This window comes from Canis aureus, chromosome 31 (genome assembly GCF_053574225.1).
Source record: "Canis aureus isolate CA01 chromosome 31, VMU_Caureus_v.1.0, whole genome shotgun sequence".
Taxonomy (NCBI): Eukaryota; Metazoa; Chordata; class Mammalia; order Carnivora; family Canidae; genus Canis; species Canis aureus.
Window position 1 is genome coordinate 40,255,179 of NC_135641.1, and position 12,657 is coordinate 40,267,835.

The following is a 12,657-nucleotide window of genomic DNA, read 5'->3' on the forward strand; positions in this document are numbered from 1 at the left end:
TGATTCATTTGTTCTATGTCTATTTACATTGAATAAACCACTTCCGGGTTGAATGGAAGACTTAGGTCCTTTAGTTTTTATGTATAGTGTGCAGACATCTCAGAAAAATCTCCAAACAACAGAAAATTATTAATATGCTTTTGATGTCCGGTGAGTCCTTTCAAGTCTGATTTTTGCTCTGTACTCTCAAAAAGGCATTAAATATTTTAAAGAGACCTAGCAAAAAGGATTGAAAGCATTAGATTTTATTTAAAATGAAGTCTAGTCCTTAGATTGCTTTTGACCTTCCAGGCAGAAGTTATATTTCAGTGTTGCTCCAGAATAAGAATTTTTGGTTATTGGGATTTTTTTTTTTTTTTGGTCAATATTTTGGAGGAGAGAAATATTCATGTGAAAAGGCCCTAATCAAATTGCAGTAGTGACCCAAACTCTTATCTACTCCAGCACTAGGTGGACCTTTGGGGAAACAGTTAAGACCCATCTCTTCTGTGTAATCTCAGTATTATTCTTTTAATACCTTCAAATCCGTGTTCTGTCTTCATAGGCAAATATCCGTGGCTGTGTTTATGTAAATTTTCAACACACGTTATTCACTCTAACTATAGAAGGCAGTGGGTAGGTATCTAATTTAATTAGAGTGATTTATCCATGGTCTTTGCAGTCAGCTGTTCAATACTCTTAACTGCTTTACATTAAGCTCAGTGGAGAAAGACCTTAGATGTTTAGGAAGATTCTATTTCTGAAAAACAATTTTTTTATCACTAATTTCTCTATCACAAATATAGAGCTACTGAGATGGAAGATAAAGATACATTACCCCTGTGACATCCATGACCTTAATGGCTGCAAGCTGGCCCGTTTTAACATGACGACCCTGTAAAGAAAAAAAATAATAAAAGATTTAGTTCTTATAAGCAATGTCCACATTCAGTTCCACTTATAGAGAACAATTACCCAGATGACTGTTACAGAATATGGATGGGGAAAACAGAAACACACACACACACACACACACACACACACACAGTAATCTTAAATGCTGGGTGGCTCAGTGGCTGAGCGTCTGCCTTTGGCTCAGGTTGTGATCCCGGGGTCCTGGGATCGAGTCCCCATCAGGTTCCTACAGGGAGCCTGCTTCTCCCTCTGCCTGTGTCTCTGCCTCTCTCTGTGTCTCTGATGAATAAATAAATAAAATATTTAGAAAAAAAATCTGAAATGCTTTAAGGATCAATTTCTATGTAGTATTTACTTCGAAAAACATCTCCATCACTTTGATTTTGGATTTATTTTCATAGTGGTAAGTTAACCAAAAAAGGCAATGTTGAATAATTTGTTTCTATCTTCTCTCCAAGGTGGTAGATAAGGGCTTCTGTGGGAGGAAGGAAGCTCCGCGTGGAGGCGACACCAGTATCTCCTCTGTCAGAAAATAGTAGGTGAAGCAACTTTAGTTTCCTGGACAGTGAAAATATCTTGTATTGTAACAGTTTCAACTGGACAGGATTCTGCTCTAACTTGAGAATGTAAATTTATCTTTGTCTTAAACGTGAACCTAAAACAAAACAGGTAGTAATCAATTCAAATTTGTGATTAAAGAGGCAGCGTTGAGCATAAGCAGCTGCTTGGCTAAAGCAAGCATCTTTGGTCTTCAGAACCACAATAGAGGGTCAACCACACAGAATCCGAAGAAAATAGTGTCTGGTGAGAGGGCAACCTCCGAACAGAAGCTTTCTCTACACTTGCTCCTTGAAAAACGTAAAATCTACATCCAATTCTCAGACAGTAGCAAAGATGGTCAATACACATTCCTTCTAAATGCATTTTATGAGTGGCTTCTAAAATACATTTCGAGGACGCCTGGGTGGCTCAGTGGTTGTGCGTCTGCCTTCGGCTCAGGTCAGGATCCCCAGGTCCTGGGAACAAATCCCACACTGGGCTCCCTGCAGGGAGCCTGCTTCTCCCTCTGCCTGTATCTCTGCCTCTCTCTGTGTGTCTCTCATGAATAAATAAATAAAATCTTAAAAAAAATACATTTCAGCAATGACTGTGACCAGGAAGTATTATACTGTCTCCAAGATCAGCTGGATTCAAATGCCGGCTCCGTGACCTTAGTCAAGTCCCCTAACATTCTAACCTTCATCTGAAAAACAGAGATAGTGGTACCTGACTCCTGGTATCTCAGTGAGGATTAAATGTCATAACATATATAGAATGTTTGACAGTGATGAGCTGTCAGCAGGTGCAGTCTATGATTATTTATGACCCTGTTTTGTGATTAATGTTAAATGTTGTCTTTCCTTCTAGGCTCTGTGTTTCATGAAGGCCAGGGCCACATCTCATTGTTGTATTCCCAGGGCCTGGAATGGTGGGTAGTCACCCCACAGCTGGAGTGGCATGTTTGTGGATGAAAACAGCAGGTGATGGAGGCATGGACGCTTGTAGTTGGGAAGAGGGGATAGGTTTGGCGCTGCCTGTCCCTTTCCTTCTCATCGCTCCCAGCTTTTTACACCCATTTTATTCTGATTCTGGTAGTGCTCCCTTCACCTTTCCATTTCCCATTCTGCTCCTTCCCTTTCCTCCTTAGTCAGGAAAGAGCTAAAAGAAGGAGGCAGCAACTCTTAACCCAATATGGTCATGAGCACAGCCTCTCCTACTTATTTCCTCTTTGAGACCCTAAGGGAAGGGCCTGGAGTGTTAGTGCACAGAGCCCTGGACTGGAATTCTGGAAGCCTGGTTCTGGTCTAGGTTCTGTTCATGACCAGCAGGTTCATCTGGGAAGAGTGATGTAACCCATCGGGGCCCTAGTTTCCCTGTCTGCAAAACATGGGGGGGAAGGACACAGTGGCTGGGGGTGGGGAGTGGGGCAGGGGGCAGGTATCATTGTTACTACCAACTCTTTCTCCAAAGAACACTTGGAATTGCAGTTTTCACCATGACTGAGCGGGAAGCATAGTGCTACTGCAGTTCAGTGTCCAGAGGCCAGGAATCCTACTTTCCTGTAGAAGTCCTTTCACACAAGGGAGAAGTTGCAAGTGTCCTCTGTTGACAAACACTGAATGGTCTCCAGAGTTGTCTGGGTCCCAGTAAGAGTCTGGGCCACTGTAATGATGACCTCAGCAAAGCAATCAACAGCTTCTCTTTGGGAATACCGTCGACTCTTGAACAATGCATGGAGTAGGGGCACTGACCCCTGTGCAGTCAAAAACTCCATGTATAACTCTCGACTCCTCAAAAACGTTTTACTACTAACAGCCTACTGTTCACCCAAAGCCTTTTTGACAACATCAAACCCTCGATCAACATATATCTTGTAAGCTGTATGTGTTATGTACTGTGTGCCCACAATAGAATAAGCTAGAGAAAAGAAAATGTTATTAAGAAAATCATAAGGCAGAGAAAATACATTTACAGTATGTAATGTAAAAAAAATCTTCGTACAAGTGAGCCTATGCAGTTCAGACTCATTTAGGGTTCAAACTGTATAAAGTCTTTAAAGCAAGGGCCATCAATCATACCTTGAACAGTGGCTGCTTCTCTACAAAAGCACTAAAGGAGGGTAGGGAAACGGAAGACAAATGCAGAGCGTCTGGCTGGTGTCTTACAGCTGTTTCACCTTGATGTTCTCCTAATGGCTCCATACAGCCGGATAAAGGCACACCCACCCCTGCATGTGGCCTGCACGGCCGCCTGGGAACCGACCCTCTATCTGCCGGACCACCTTGAGGGCCTCCCCTCCGCTCTTATTCTGTGGTCCCTGAGACTACACTGTTTGTGTTCTTTGAATGCACCATATTGTTTCTTGCCTCTCTGATAATGTGTTTTCTTTGCCTAAGATGCTCCTCTGCTCCTGAATCCCCAGTAAAGTTACTCACTCTTGTTAGATTCAACTCAAGTACCACCTCCCCTGAAATCTCACTGTCAATCCCTCCTCACCTCTGTGCACCAACGAACATGTCCATGTTTCTACCACGACATTGAGCCCAAAGAACCAGTGGTCCCCCTCCATCCCTCTCTGTTTTTCCTTCCCATTCTCCCTTCTTTGTCCTCTGACTTCATTTGCAGCAGAACCCCCACCCCCATCCCCACCAAAACAAAAGAAAACAAATCTCCAATGGAATCTTCCTGGTTCAAGCAAGGGCTTGACCAGCGAAGTCTGGTCTGCTCTAAGGGCCACCTCTTTCTCTTCCCTTGTCAATACACAGTTTGAGAAACATTACACTTGACCTTCAACTCCTTAAGAAACAGGGAATCTTCTTGGAATAAATAATTTGTTACAAGGACATGTCAACACCTTCTTCTTTCCACCAGCAGCCCCTGGAGCCGAGCGGATCTAGCCTTTGGCCCAGGTTGGAGGCCAGGAATAGAAGCAATCCACTTCATATTTCAAACACAAGGCAGGGGGTGGGTGGTTCTCAGTTTGAAAGAAATAAATTAAATATCTGCTACTTTTTTGAATATAGGGTATGTTGTTGTTTTTGTCTTTGCTTTTATTTGAGTGACTGTTATCATGTCACTGAAGGAAAACACCGAGAAAGAAAATAACCTACTTCTCTCCCATTTCCAATTTCACTCCCAAGCTGAAGAGCAGTTCTCGATGGCTCTGACAGATGACTGAATAACACACCTCGGGATGGCAGTTTGGGCTTTAAATGAGATCCTGGAGATGGAACAATTAGCAGCCTCAGCTCAGTCCCAGGCAAAGACATCCCCCGCACTCCGGGATAGGAAGGCTGCTGAACTGTCACCCTTTGATAGAAGAGGGCCACAAAGGAGGCCGCCTGGCACGAGGTGCCTTTTACATCACTGGAGACTGTCAACCCAGATTAGGATCCAGATTAAGGCTGACTTTGAGGAGATAGCCAGGAGTCAGCTGACCTAAAGATCCTAGAAACCCGAGGCGCAGTCATTGTTAGGAGTGTTTAAGGAGGCAACTTCATAAAATCACAAATAAATTAATAGGAGGAGCCCCTAAAGTGCCTAATCCAAGACCCTTTTAGAGATGAGGCCAAAATCTCACAATTAATGAGGACCTCAAACGCAGGACACCTCCTCTTCTCTCACGCATCTGCCATCCAGCCCATGAATTAAAACTTATCGTGAACATTTTAAGAAATTCTTAAACAAACCTTCCTTTCATATTTTACATCACAGGGGTGAAACATTGAACTGTTTATCTCTATTTCAGGTAGGATCCAAAAAAAAAAAAAATCTTTTTTATTTGAGGGCAAGGCAACATGGGAGGATGTTATTACAGGAGAATTTTAAAGCGAAAAGTTAACACTACTCCTAATTTTAATTTATTTCCACTTCCAAAAGAAACGAAAAATATAAACAGGGAACTCCATCTAAATTTGAATCTAAAATACATATTCAACCAAGGACAAAAAAATTTTTTGATCCTGGTTGGTGGGGGGAGAAACTTTAAAGGGAGACAAAAGGGTTACAGTTTTTTCTCCACAAAAATTCGAAAAAAAAAAAAAATCTTGTTGGACTGCAGTTGCTGAGTCATTTTTTTAATAAAAGAAAGAAGTTTTTTTTTTTCCTGAAATAGCCAACAATAACAAAAATAACAGACTAAATCTAGACTAGAAAGCATAATTGGTATTCCAGTAGGACCCAAAGCCTATTGTCAATCACGTCCTCAAGCATAACAAGCAGGCCCACAAAAAAGGAGGAAGAATGAGCATCAAATTGGGGAGAGCAAAGGGTGTGGGGTCACTCAGAACTGGTGAGCGTGGTCCAGTCCCATCCTCAGACACACATCCGAACACACTCTGCTCCCCTTCTTCCTTTCTTCTATCTCACACTTGAAGTCAAAAAATATATATGCTGATTCTTGTTCTTTACAAAATAACACTGCTGTGAAATCTAAATCACTCAAGGATTATAGTACTCTACCCCTTTACCTCCTCCCTCAGATGAATGCAAAGGAAAAACAATGGTTTTGTCTGAAATAGCCCTGTAAGCCTTGGCTCTGTTATTGCTGTTCTTTTCTAAGGAACAGCAAGATGGCTTTAGAGCGACTAGCCCGAGGCTAGCCTGGAAGAAAGAGTACTTTCATTTCTAGGTCACTGAAATACATTTGTTTCCAGCAGAGCAGAGGAGCAAACTGGATTTGTGGAAAATGCAGACATTCTACCTACTATTTCCTTCCGTGCTGTTCAAGGACTCACACACAGGTAGAATGTTTTTAGCTCCTCGCGTGTAGGTTAGATTAGATCTCACCTTTATTGAGGAAGACTTCACTTTCCTAATTGCAAGCGCACTTTCCTAATTGGAACAATTGTGTTTCCATGGCATCCTACACGAACCCTAATGGTTATATCCAACGCTGTGATTTTCAAATTGTGCATCGCTAAGAACCATGAAAATTGGGGTGCCTGGCTGGTTCAGTTGGTAGAGCATGTGAATCCTGAGCTTGGGGCTGTGAGTTCAAGCCTCATGTTGGGCACCAAGCTTACTTAAAAACAAAGAAACAAACAAACAAAAAGCCACAAAGGACCATGAAGATAAAATCAAATGGAAAAAAAAAATCTGAGGGTAGCACATGTGGTTATGGCTGTTGTTTCATGGATCAAATGTCATGATTTTGTCTGTCTATCTATCTATCTATCTATCTATCTATCTATCTATCTATCATCTATCTATCCATCCATCCGTCCATCTATCATTGATGCTGTAGGAGACCACCCAGATTCTCCCTTCAAAACTGAAACATCTGACAGCTCTCAGCCAGTTCAATCTCTGGGAATTGGCTTCAACCACAAAAGCACTGCCAGGCACATGCTTCCACCTGGAGACAGCCAAATCAATGACTGGTTGACACAAGAGTATAACGGTCCAGCCCTCTTGTCTTAAAGAGGGACAATTCTGAAGGACCATCTCAGCTCCTGACTTCCTAGGGATGGCTGTGGTCTTTATAAGACTGCATTGCAGTTATACTCTTTCTTCTGCATAATTCCATTTTTCTTCACAGGTGTAGACCCCAAGACCACTCCTCCATAAAATTCCTGCATGTAAATCTCCATCTCAGGGTCTGTTTCCAGGGGAACTCCACCTAAGACAGTCGGTGACAAGAATGGCTCGAGGAAACAGACTCTAAGAGTAGCTGTCAAGGAGATCCCCATCACTGGTGGCAGTGGCTCCTGCATAGCCTCTGGCATATTGTAGCAGTGTCACCTGACAGTGAGCACTGTCAAGATGTTCACTACTGGGGAAATGGAGTAGGATACAGGTGCCTATTGGACACAATTGAGTCCAATATTTCCAATGTTGGAGAGATCCGGAAGAAAGAATAGTTTAAAAAATGGAACCAGATGGCTTTTGCTGAGAGCCACTTATATACTAGAGTTTAAAAAAAAAAAAAAACAAGAAAGAAAAGCCAAGAGCAATTAATCATCAACTGAAAGCAACCTGTGAAAATCATCAGAGAGGTGAGGCTAATTCCTGAGGCCTACCTTTAAATAAGATGGGAACATCACTGCTGTGGACTCAGAGGAGCTGGAGAAATCGGAGGTTTCAGGCTCTCAAGTGTATCAACTTGGATGCCTCTGTTCCAAGCTTCAGTCTTATTCCTTCCCAATCAGACCTGAATTGGGGATTCATCCTTTTTCTTCTACCCTGATAATTAATTCCTGAGTCTGGGCTTCAGCTTTTCCTACTCTCAGGCTTCAGAAGATAAGCTTTTTTTTTTTTTTTTAATGCCACCCAGGATTTTGGTAGAGGGACAAGAGAGGCAGTCAAGCCTGAGAAAGACATGGTAGGCATGCCTCAGACTTCTCAGGAATGAGGATCAGGTCACCTCAACAAGTCAGCCACAGAGACCAGCAAAGATGCTAACCAAGGAGAAGAGACGTAAAATGGATAGTCGAGGAGGGAAACAATGAGCCTAAGCTGCAACCATTAGATAAGATGCAGCTGGGGGCTCTTATAACATTGCCAAGGAAAAGAGACGAGCTAAAATATTAGAGGAGCTGTTTCCAGACTTATTATACAAAACAAGCAAGCCCAAGCATCATGGGAGCATGTTCAAAGGTCCTGTTATGCTATAGTTATCAGAGCATTTCAGTAACTAAAAGTAGGCCGCTATGGCAGGGTAGAGAGAAAGTGTCTAGCAAGTCCACAGGGCCTCATAGGCTACTTTGAGCAGTTCTTCCTTTATCCTAAGACCAATGGGCAGCCTCAGCCTCTACAGGGTCTGAAGCAAGGGTGTAAAGTCACCAAGTTTGTGTTTTGAAAAGATTGTTCCAGGGGCAGGGCAGAGAGCAGAGGCAACAGAAAAGAAGGTGGAAAGAAATAACATTTATAATGGTAATAATTAATTCAGCTGAGGGGATGGCAACTTGGACCAGGATGGAAGTAAGGGAGAGGGTAAAGAGTGGATGGAATCAAGAGATACTCAGCAGGACCCAGGAATGGCTTGGATATATATTTACCCTGCTCCTCCCACGTGCTTGGCACAGCAGGGCCTCAGAGTAAATATTTGCTAACTAGTGAACTGGAACAAGCCGTAAGGGCTGAGGGTTGTATTCAGGTTCTTGGTCAACACCATCCATATGTCCACATCAGTCTCTCCCAGTTCCTTCCATTTCTATCCAGGCCCAAAGTGTACAGGAGCAGATGGGGTGGGCCTGTGAGCAAGAGTTTCAATCACCCCACTCATCAATAAGACAGGAGAAGTTGAATTTAGTGGATGAAGTTTCTTTCAACTCGACAGAGAGGCCAATATACTCCCCCTCTCTACAGATCACAGAGACCAGAAGTTGGTTTTAGCTTCCCCTCTGAGCTACAACGAGGAGGGTGAACTCTGGATTCTCCAGTCACAGTTAAGATTAAAGCATAGTTAAGATACCTACTGGACATCTTCAAGAATGCGGCCTTCCTTTGACACAACATGTCTTGAGGCAAAGAAGTAGACCAAACCACCTTATGGAAAGACTCCAGAGAACCTTCTGATCAAGGAACAAGAATGGTCACAGGATATATTTGGACCAGCGTCTACTCCTAGGGTTTCCCCAGGTTAAATAAGGACTTATTTTTCCTTGGCCCACATGTGCGGTTCATCAGGAGCTTTAAAAAGTCCTGCTCTCCGTGCCGTAGAGCTGTGATCCAGCCATCAGTGCTTCCAGACTTGTGGCAAAGATGAAGCAAGGTGCTGACACAGGACAGTTCCCAAGCAACAGCTCCCCATCTCCACACCACTCACTGTGAATTCCTCTGCTTGGCACCTCTGCCAGGCAGAAAATGGATTGTTTTCAAGATTGTTCAGGGCTGGGCCAACTGAGAACCAAGGCTTGCTCACAGACACAGGGTGGGCAAGAAAAGACTGTCTCATTTTTCTTTGTTAGAAACTAGGATTCCTGTCTTCAGGGCTGCCAGTTTGGCTCAGTTTATAAATCAAAATGGATGATTAAAGGGGGAAAAAAAAATCAAATAGTCACAATTTTTAGCAGACAATAGTTAATGTATGCAGATTCCATGGCAGGGAGCCTAATGCCTGTACCCAGGAAAGACACACACAGCTGAAGTGACAGCAGTGACGAGGCAGACAGGCTGCAGGGTGGTGAGAGCTCAAAAAAGTAGCAGAACCAGTCTCTTGGCCGTGGCTGTGAGCCAAGAACACACTTCCCAGGAACCTCTTCTCTCCACCCAAGGAGAGGAACACAAGACCAAAGATCTCATGGGCTCTCCTCTCATTTATTCCACGGAATTACCAGTCTTCGGTGGCTTTCGGACAGTAATTGCTGGGAAGATAATTCCTCTCGGAAATTCGAGCCTCCTCGATGTAGGGGTACAAAAGATAGAGAAAGAATGTGTGTCTGCAGCCAACTCCTGGGCTTCCCCAGTGTTCCACCTCTCCCCACGTGGGCCAACAGCCCCCCACTATTACCTGAGTCGGGGTGGCCCCTGTAGACATCGATGGTATTTAAAGTCCCTGGTTCCGGGACACCAGTCCAGGATGATGAGTATACTCAACTTCATTGGAAGGAAGAAAATAAGGACCTTGTCTGTGGCTTTTTTCTTCCCCCCAGATAAGCCAGAGGTATTCAACTCAGGTAGGTTTCTTTACTCTAAGACTGTTGGTGGAAAAATGTCCTTCATGAAGTGTTCTTAATTTTTAAAAAGCAAAAGGGAACAACTTTATGTTGATTCTCAGTGGTTATTTTTGTTTTGTTTTTTGTACTCTGAAATCTGAGTGTCCAAGCACAGTCTTTTTTTTTTTTTTTTTAAGCAATTAATATTAGTTTCAGAGGCCAGTGTCTTAAAATGCATGGGTTGCATGATAGAGGTCAGTAATGCCCCTACCATACACAGACAGGCTGATCTCGATGCAGTCTATGATAGTTCAATGCTACGGTGGACAGCCCTCAAGAGTTTAGACTAGACGGTGTGAATCCTACTGGAACCAACTTGTCCCTCCTCTGAGTTCCCTGACTCCCCAGTGCCTTTGGGCCTTCAGTGCACCAAGTACACGGCTGCTGGACGCTGAAACCACAAGCTCCTCAAAGGCAGGGACTTGGCCTTACATATGCTTAATCCTCTGCCGTGGCCTAGCACAGCATTGGACAAAGAGTAGGTGTTAAATCACACCTGGAAACATAGTTGCTGGACCTAGTGGACCTTGTATGCTGCCTCCAATCACAGTGAACGGAGAGACCCTAGTGATCCATCCTGGCTTAACCTGGAGAAGCATGACAGAATGTGGAGAACTATCTACCTACGAGAGGCAGGTAGCTTTTCCCTTAAGATATAAGGGACTGTAAGGCCAGTTCCCAGTATGGTAACGGGAGGAAGAGGCCACCTGGTCTGATAGGAGTATTTTGCTCAAGAAGATTTTGGGTTTGTTTTCCTTTCCCTCTGCTAACCAACACCCTTGGGTCATGGGAGTGAGGCCCGGAGGCGTGAGCAGACACTAGCGCTCTGCACTTCATGACCTCACAATTTACCTGACAGAGGAAAGGGACAGGGAGACAAAGATATGACAAGAGAGAGGTAAGGCCCAGGTGCCACCCTGCTCAAGCACCTCCCTCTCTGCCTTCTTTTTTCCCGACACATCCAACTGCTCTTGGAGGAGGGCACCTCATTTTGTCAGATTTTGAATCAACAGCTCTGTCTTTGTGGGCTACTTCAGGGGGCAAGTGACAGACCCTTCGGCCCACTCCATTCCACTTCCCAGCTGCAGATTAAGAAGATGTATTACATCCTCTCCCGGGGCCTGCATCGGTTTGTCATTACAGCCTCACACCAGCCTGGGCTTTTTGGAGATTTACCACCACGTGGTCAGGAGCGAGTGGGTTGGCTTTGCACCACGAAGCACCATAGGCAGCAAGGCAGAGATAAATAATAATAATGATGATAGAAAAGACAGTGCTGCATTTCATTTTCACCTAATTTATGGCTTCAATAGGAAGCCGGTCTGCCCACAGTGCCGTCTGGGTTACTTCATAATAGCGTGTCTGTGGCAGCAGCAGCAAGAGCAGGTCTGGAAGCTTGGAGTTCTGGGGGAAGAAAAGGATGGCACAGGAGTGGTAAGGAAAAAACAAAAGGCAAGGACCACTGTGTCCCCAGCTATCGTGCTCGGGCAGCAGGGACACAAATAGGGACCCACTTGACTCTTTATCAGGGCTGTTGATGAATAAACTCTCTCCCACAGTGTCCTCAAACCTCCAGAAGTTTTAATTAAAACAAAAGAAATGTCAGCAGGAGAAGCACTGGAATATAATTAGGGCCCACCAAATCTAAAGTAATGCGGGGAAAAAGGACTAGTAATGAAAGGGAAGCTTTCATGTTCTTACTGAATCCCTGCTCTGTGGCTGACACAAAAATCAATTTCAATAGGCTTTAGTTGTATCTGAGCAGGAACGCAGGCGACAGATGAAATTTAGTGAGCAATTTACTGGAGTCATAATGATTCCCATGGAGAAAAAAAAAAAAAAGACTACAATGAGTGCTTCCAACCAAATGTCTCCTGTGTAAGGATCCTGTAAGAATGTGTATGTGCACAGATAGATGGTGTGGGTGTGGGTATGAGGATGGGTAGGGTATGGGTGTGGGTATAGGTATAGGTATTGGTGTGGATATGGGGATAAAGATGGGTATAGGTAGAGATACAGGTAATAGAATGGGTATGATGGGTATGATGGATATGGGTACAGATGTGGGTATAGGTATAGGCATAGATGAGCGGGTGAATTTTAAAGTCATATATGTTTTATCCTAAAAAAAATGCAGTTAAACTCTCTACCTCACCCTATTTAAGGGACAGTTTTCACTCAGCCCCCAAAAGGCATTTGGGGATGTCTGGGGCCTTTTTTTTGGATTGTCATGACTGGTACTACTGATACCTTGTGGGTAGAAGCCAAAGATGCTTCTAGACCTTATACAATGTGCGGGACATTCCCTTCCCCCAACAAAGAATGATTGGGCGCAAAATATCAATGGAGTCAAGACTGAGAAACCCTGCTTTAAAAGAATTCGACATTTAATAGGTACTCCGTGAATGCTGAATTCTACTAAAAGTCATGTTCTCCACAAGGGCACAAATATCAAAAGATAAGGCTTTGCCCTCAGGGATCTCCCACAGTGGGTGAGAGGAGGGCGAGGGAGGTGGCATTGTTCTTTCTCTGCTTAGCATTTACAGATGAGGGGCATATTTCTCAG

At 43.8% G+C, this 12,657-nt stretch overlaps 1 protein-coding gene across 7 annotated transcripts in view; it reads right to left on the bottom strand.

The window, feature by feature from the left end:
- Nucleotides 1–12,657, bottom strand: part of TNIK (TRAF2 and NCK interacting kinase) — a 377,380-nt gene that overhangs the window by 152,538 nt on the left and 212,185 nt on the right. For all 7 annotated transcript variants that reach the window (XM_077880331.1, XM_077880329.1, XM_077880327.1 and 4 more), the window contains exon 3: nucleotides 818–874. In XM_077880331.1, the coding sequence (XP_077736457.1) occupies nucleotides 818–874 (57 nt within the window). The remainder of the gene's footprint in view (nucleotides 1–817; nucleotides 875–12,657) is intronic.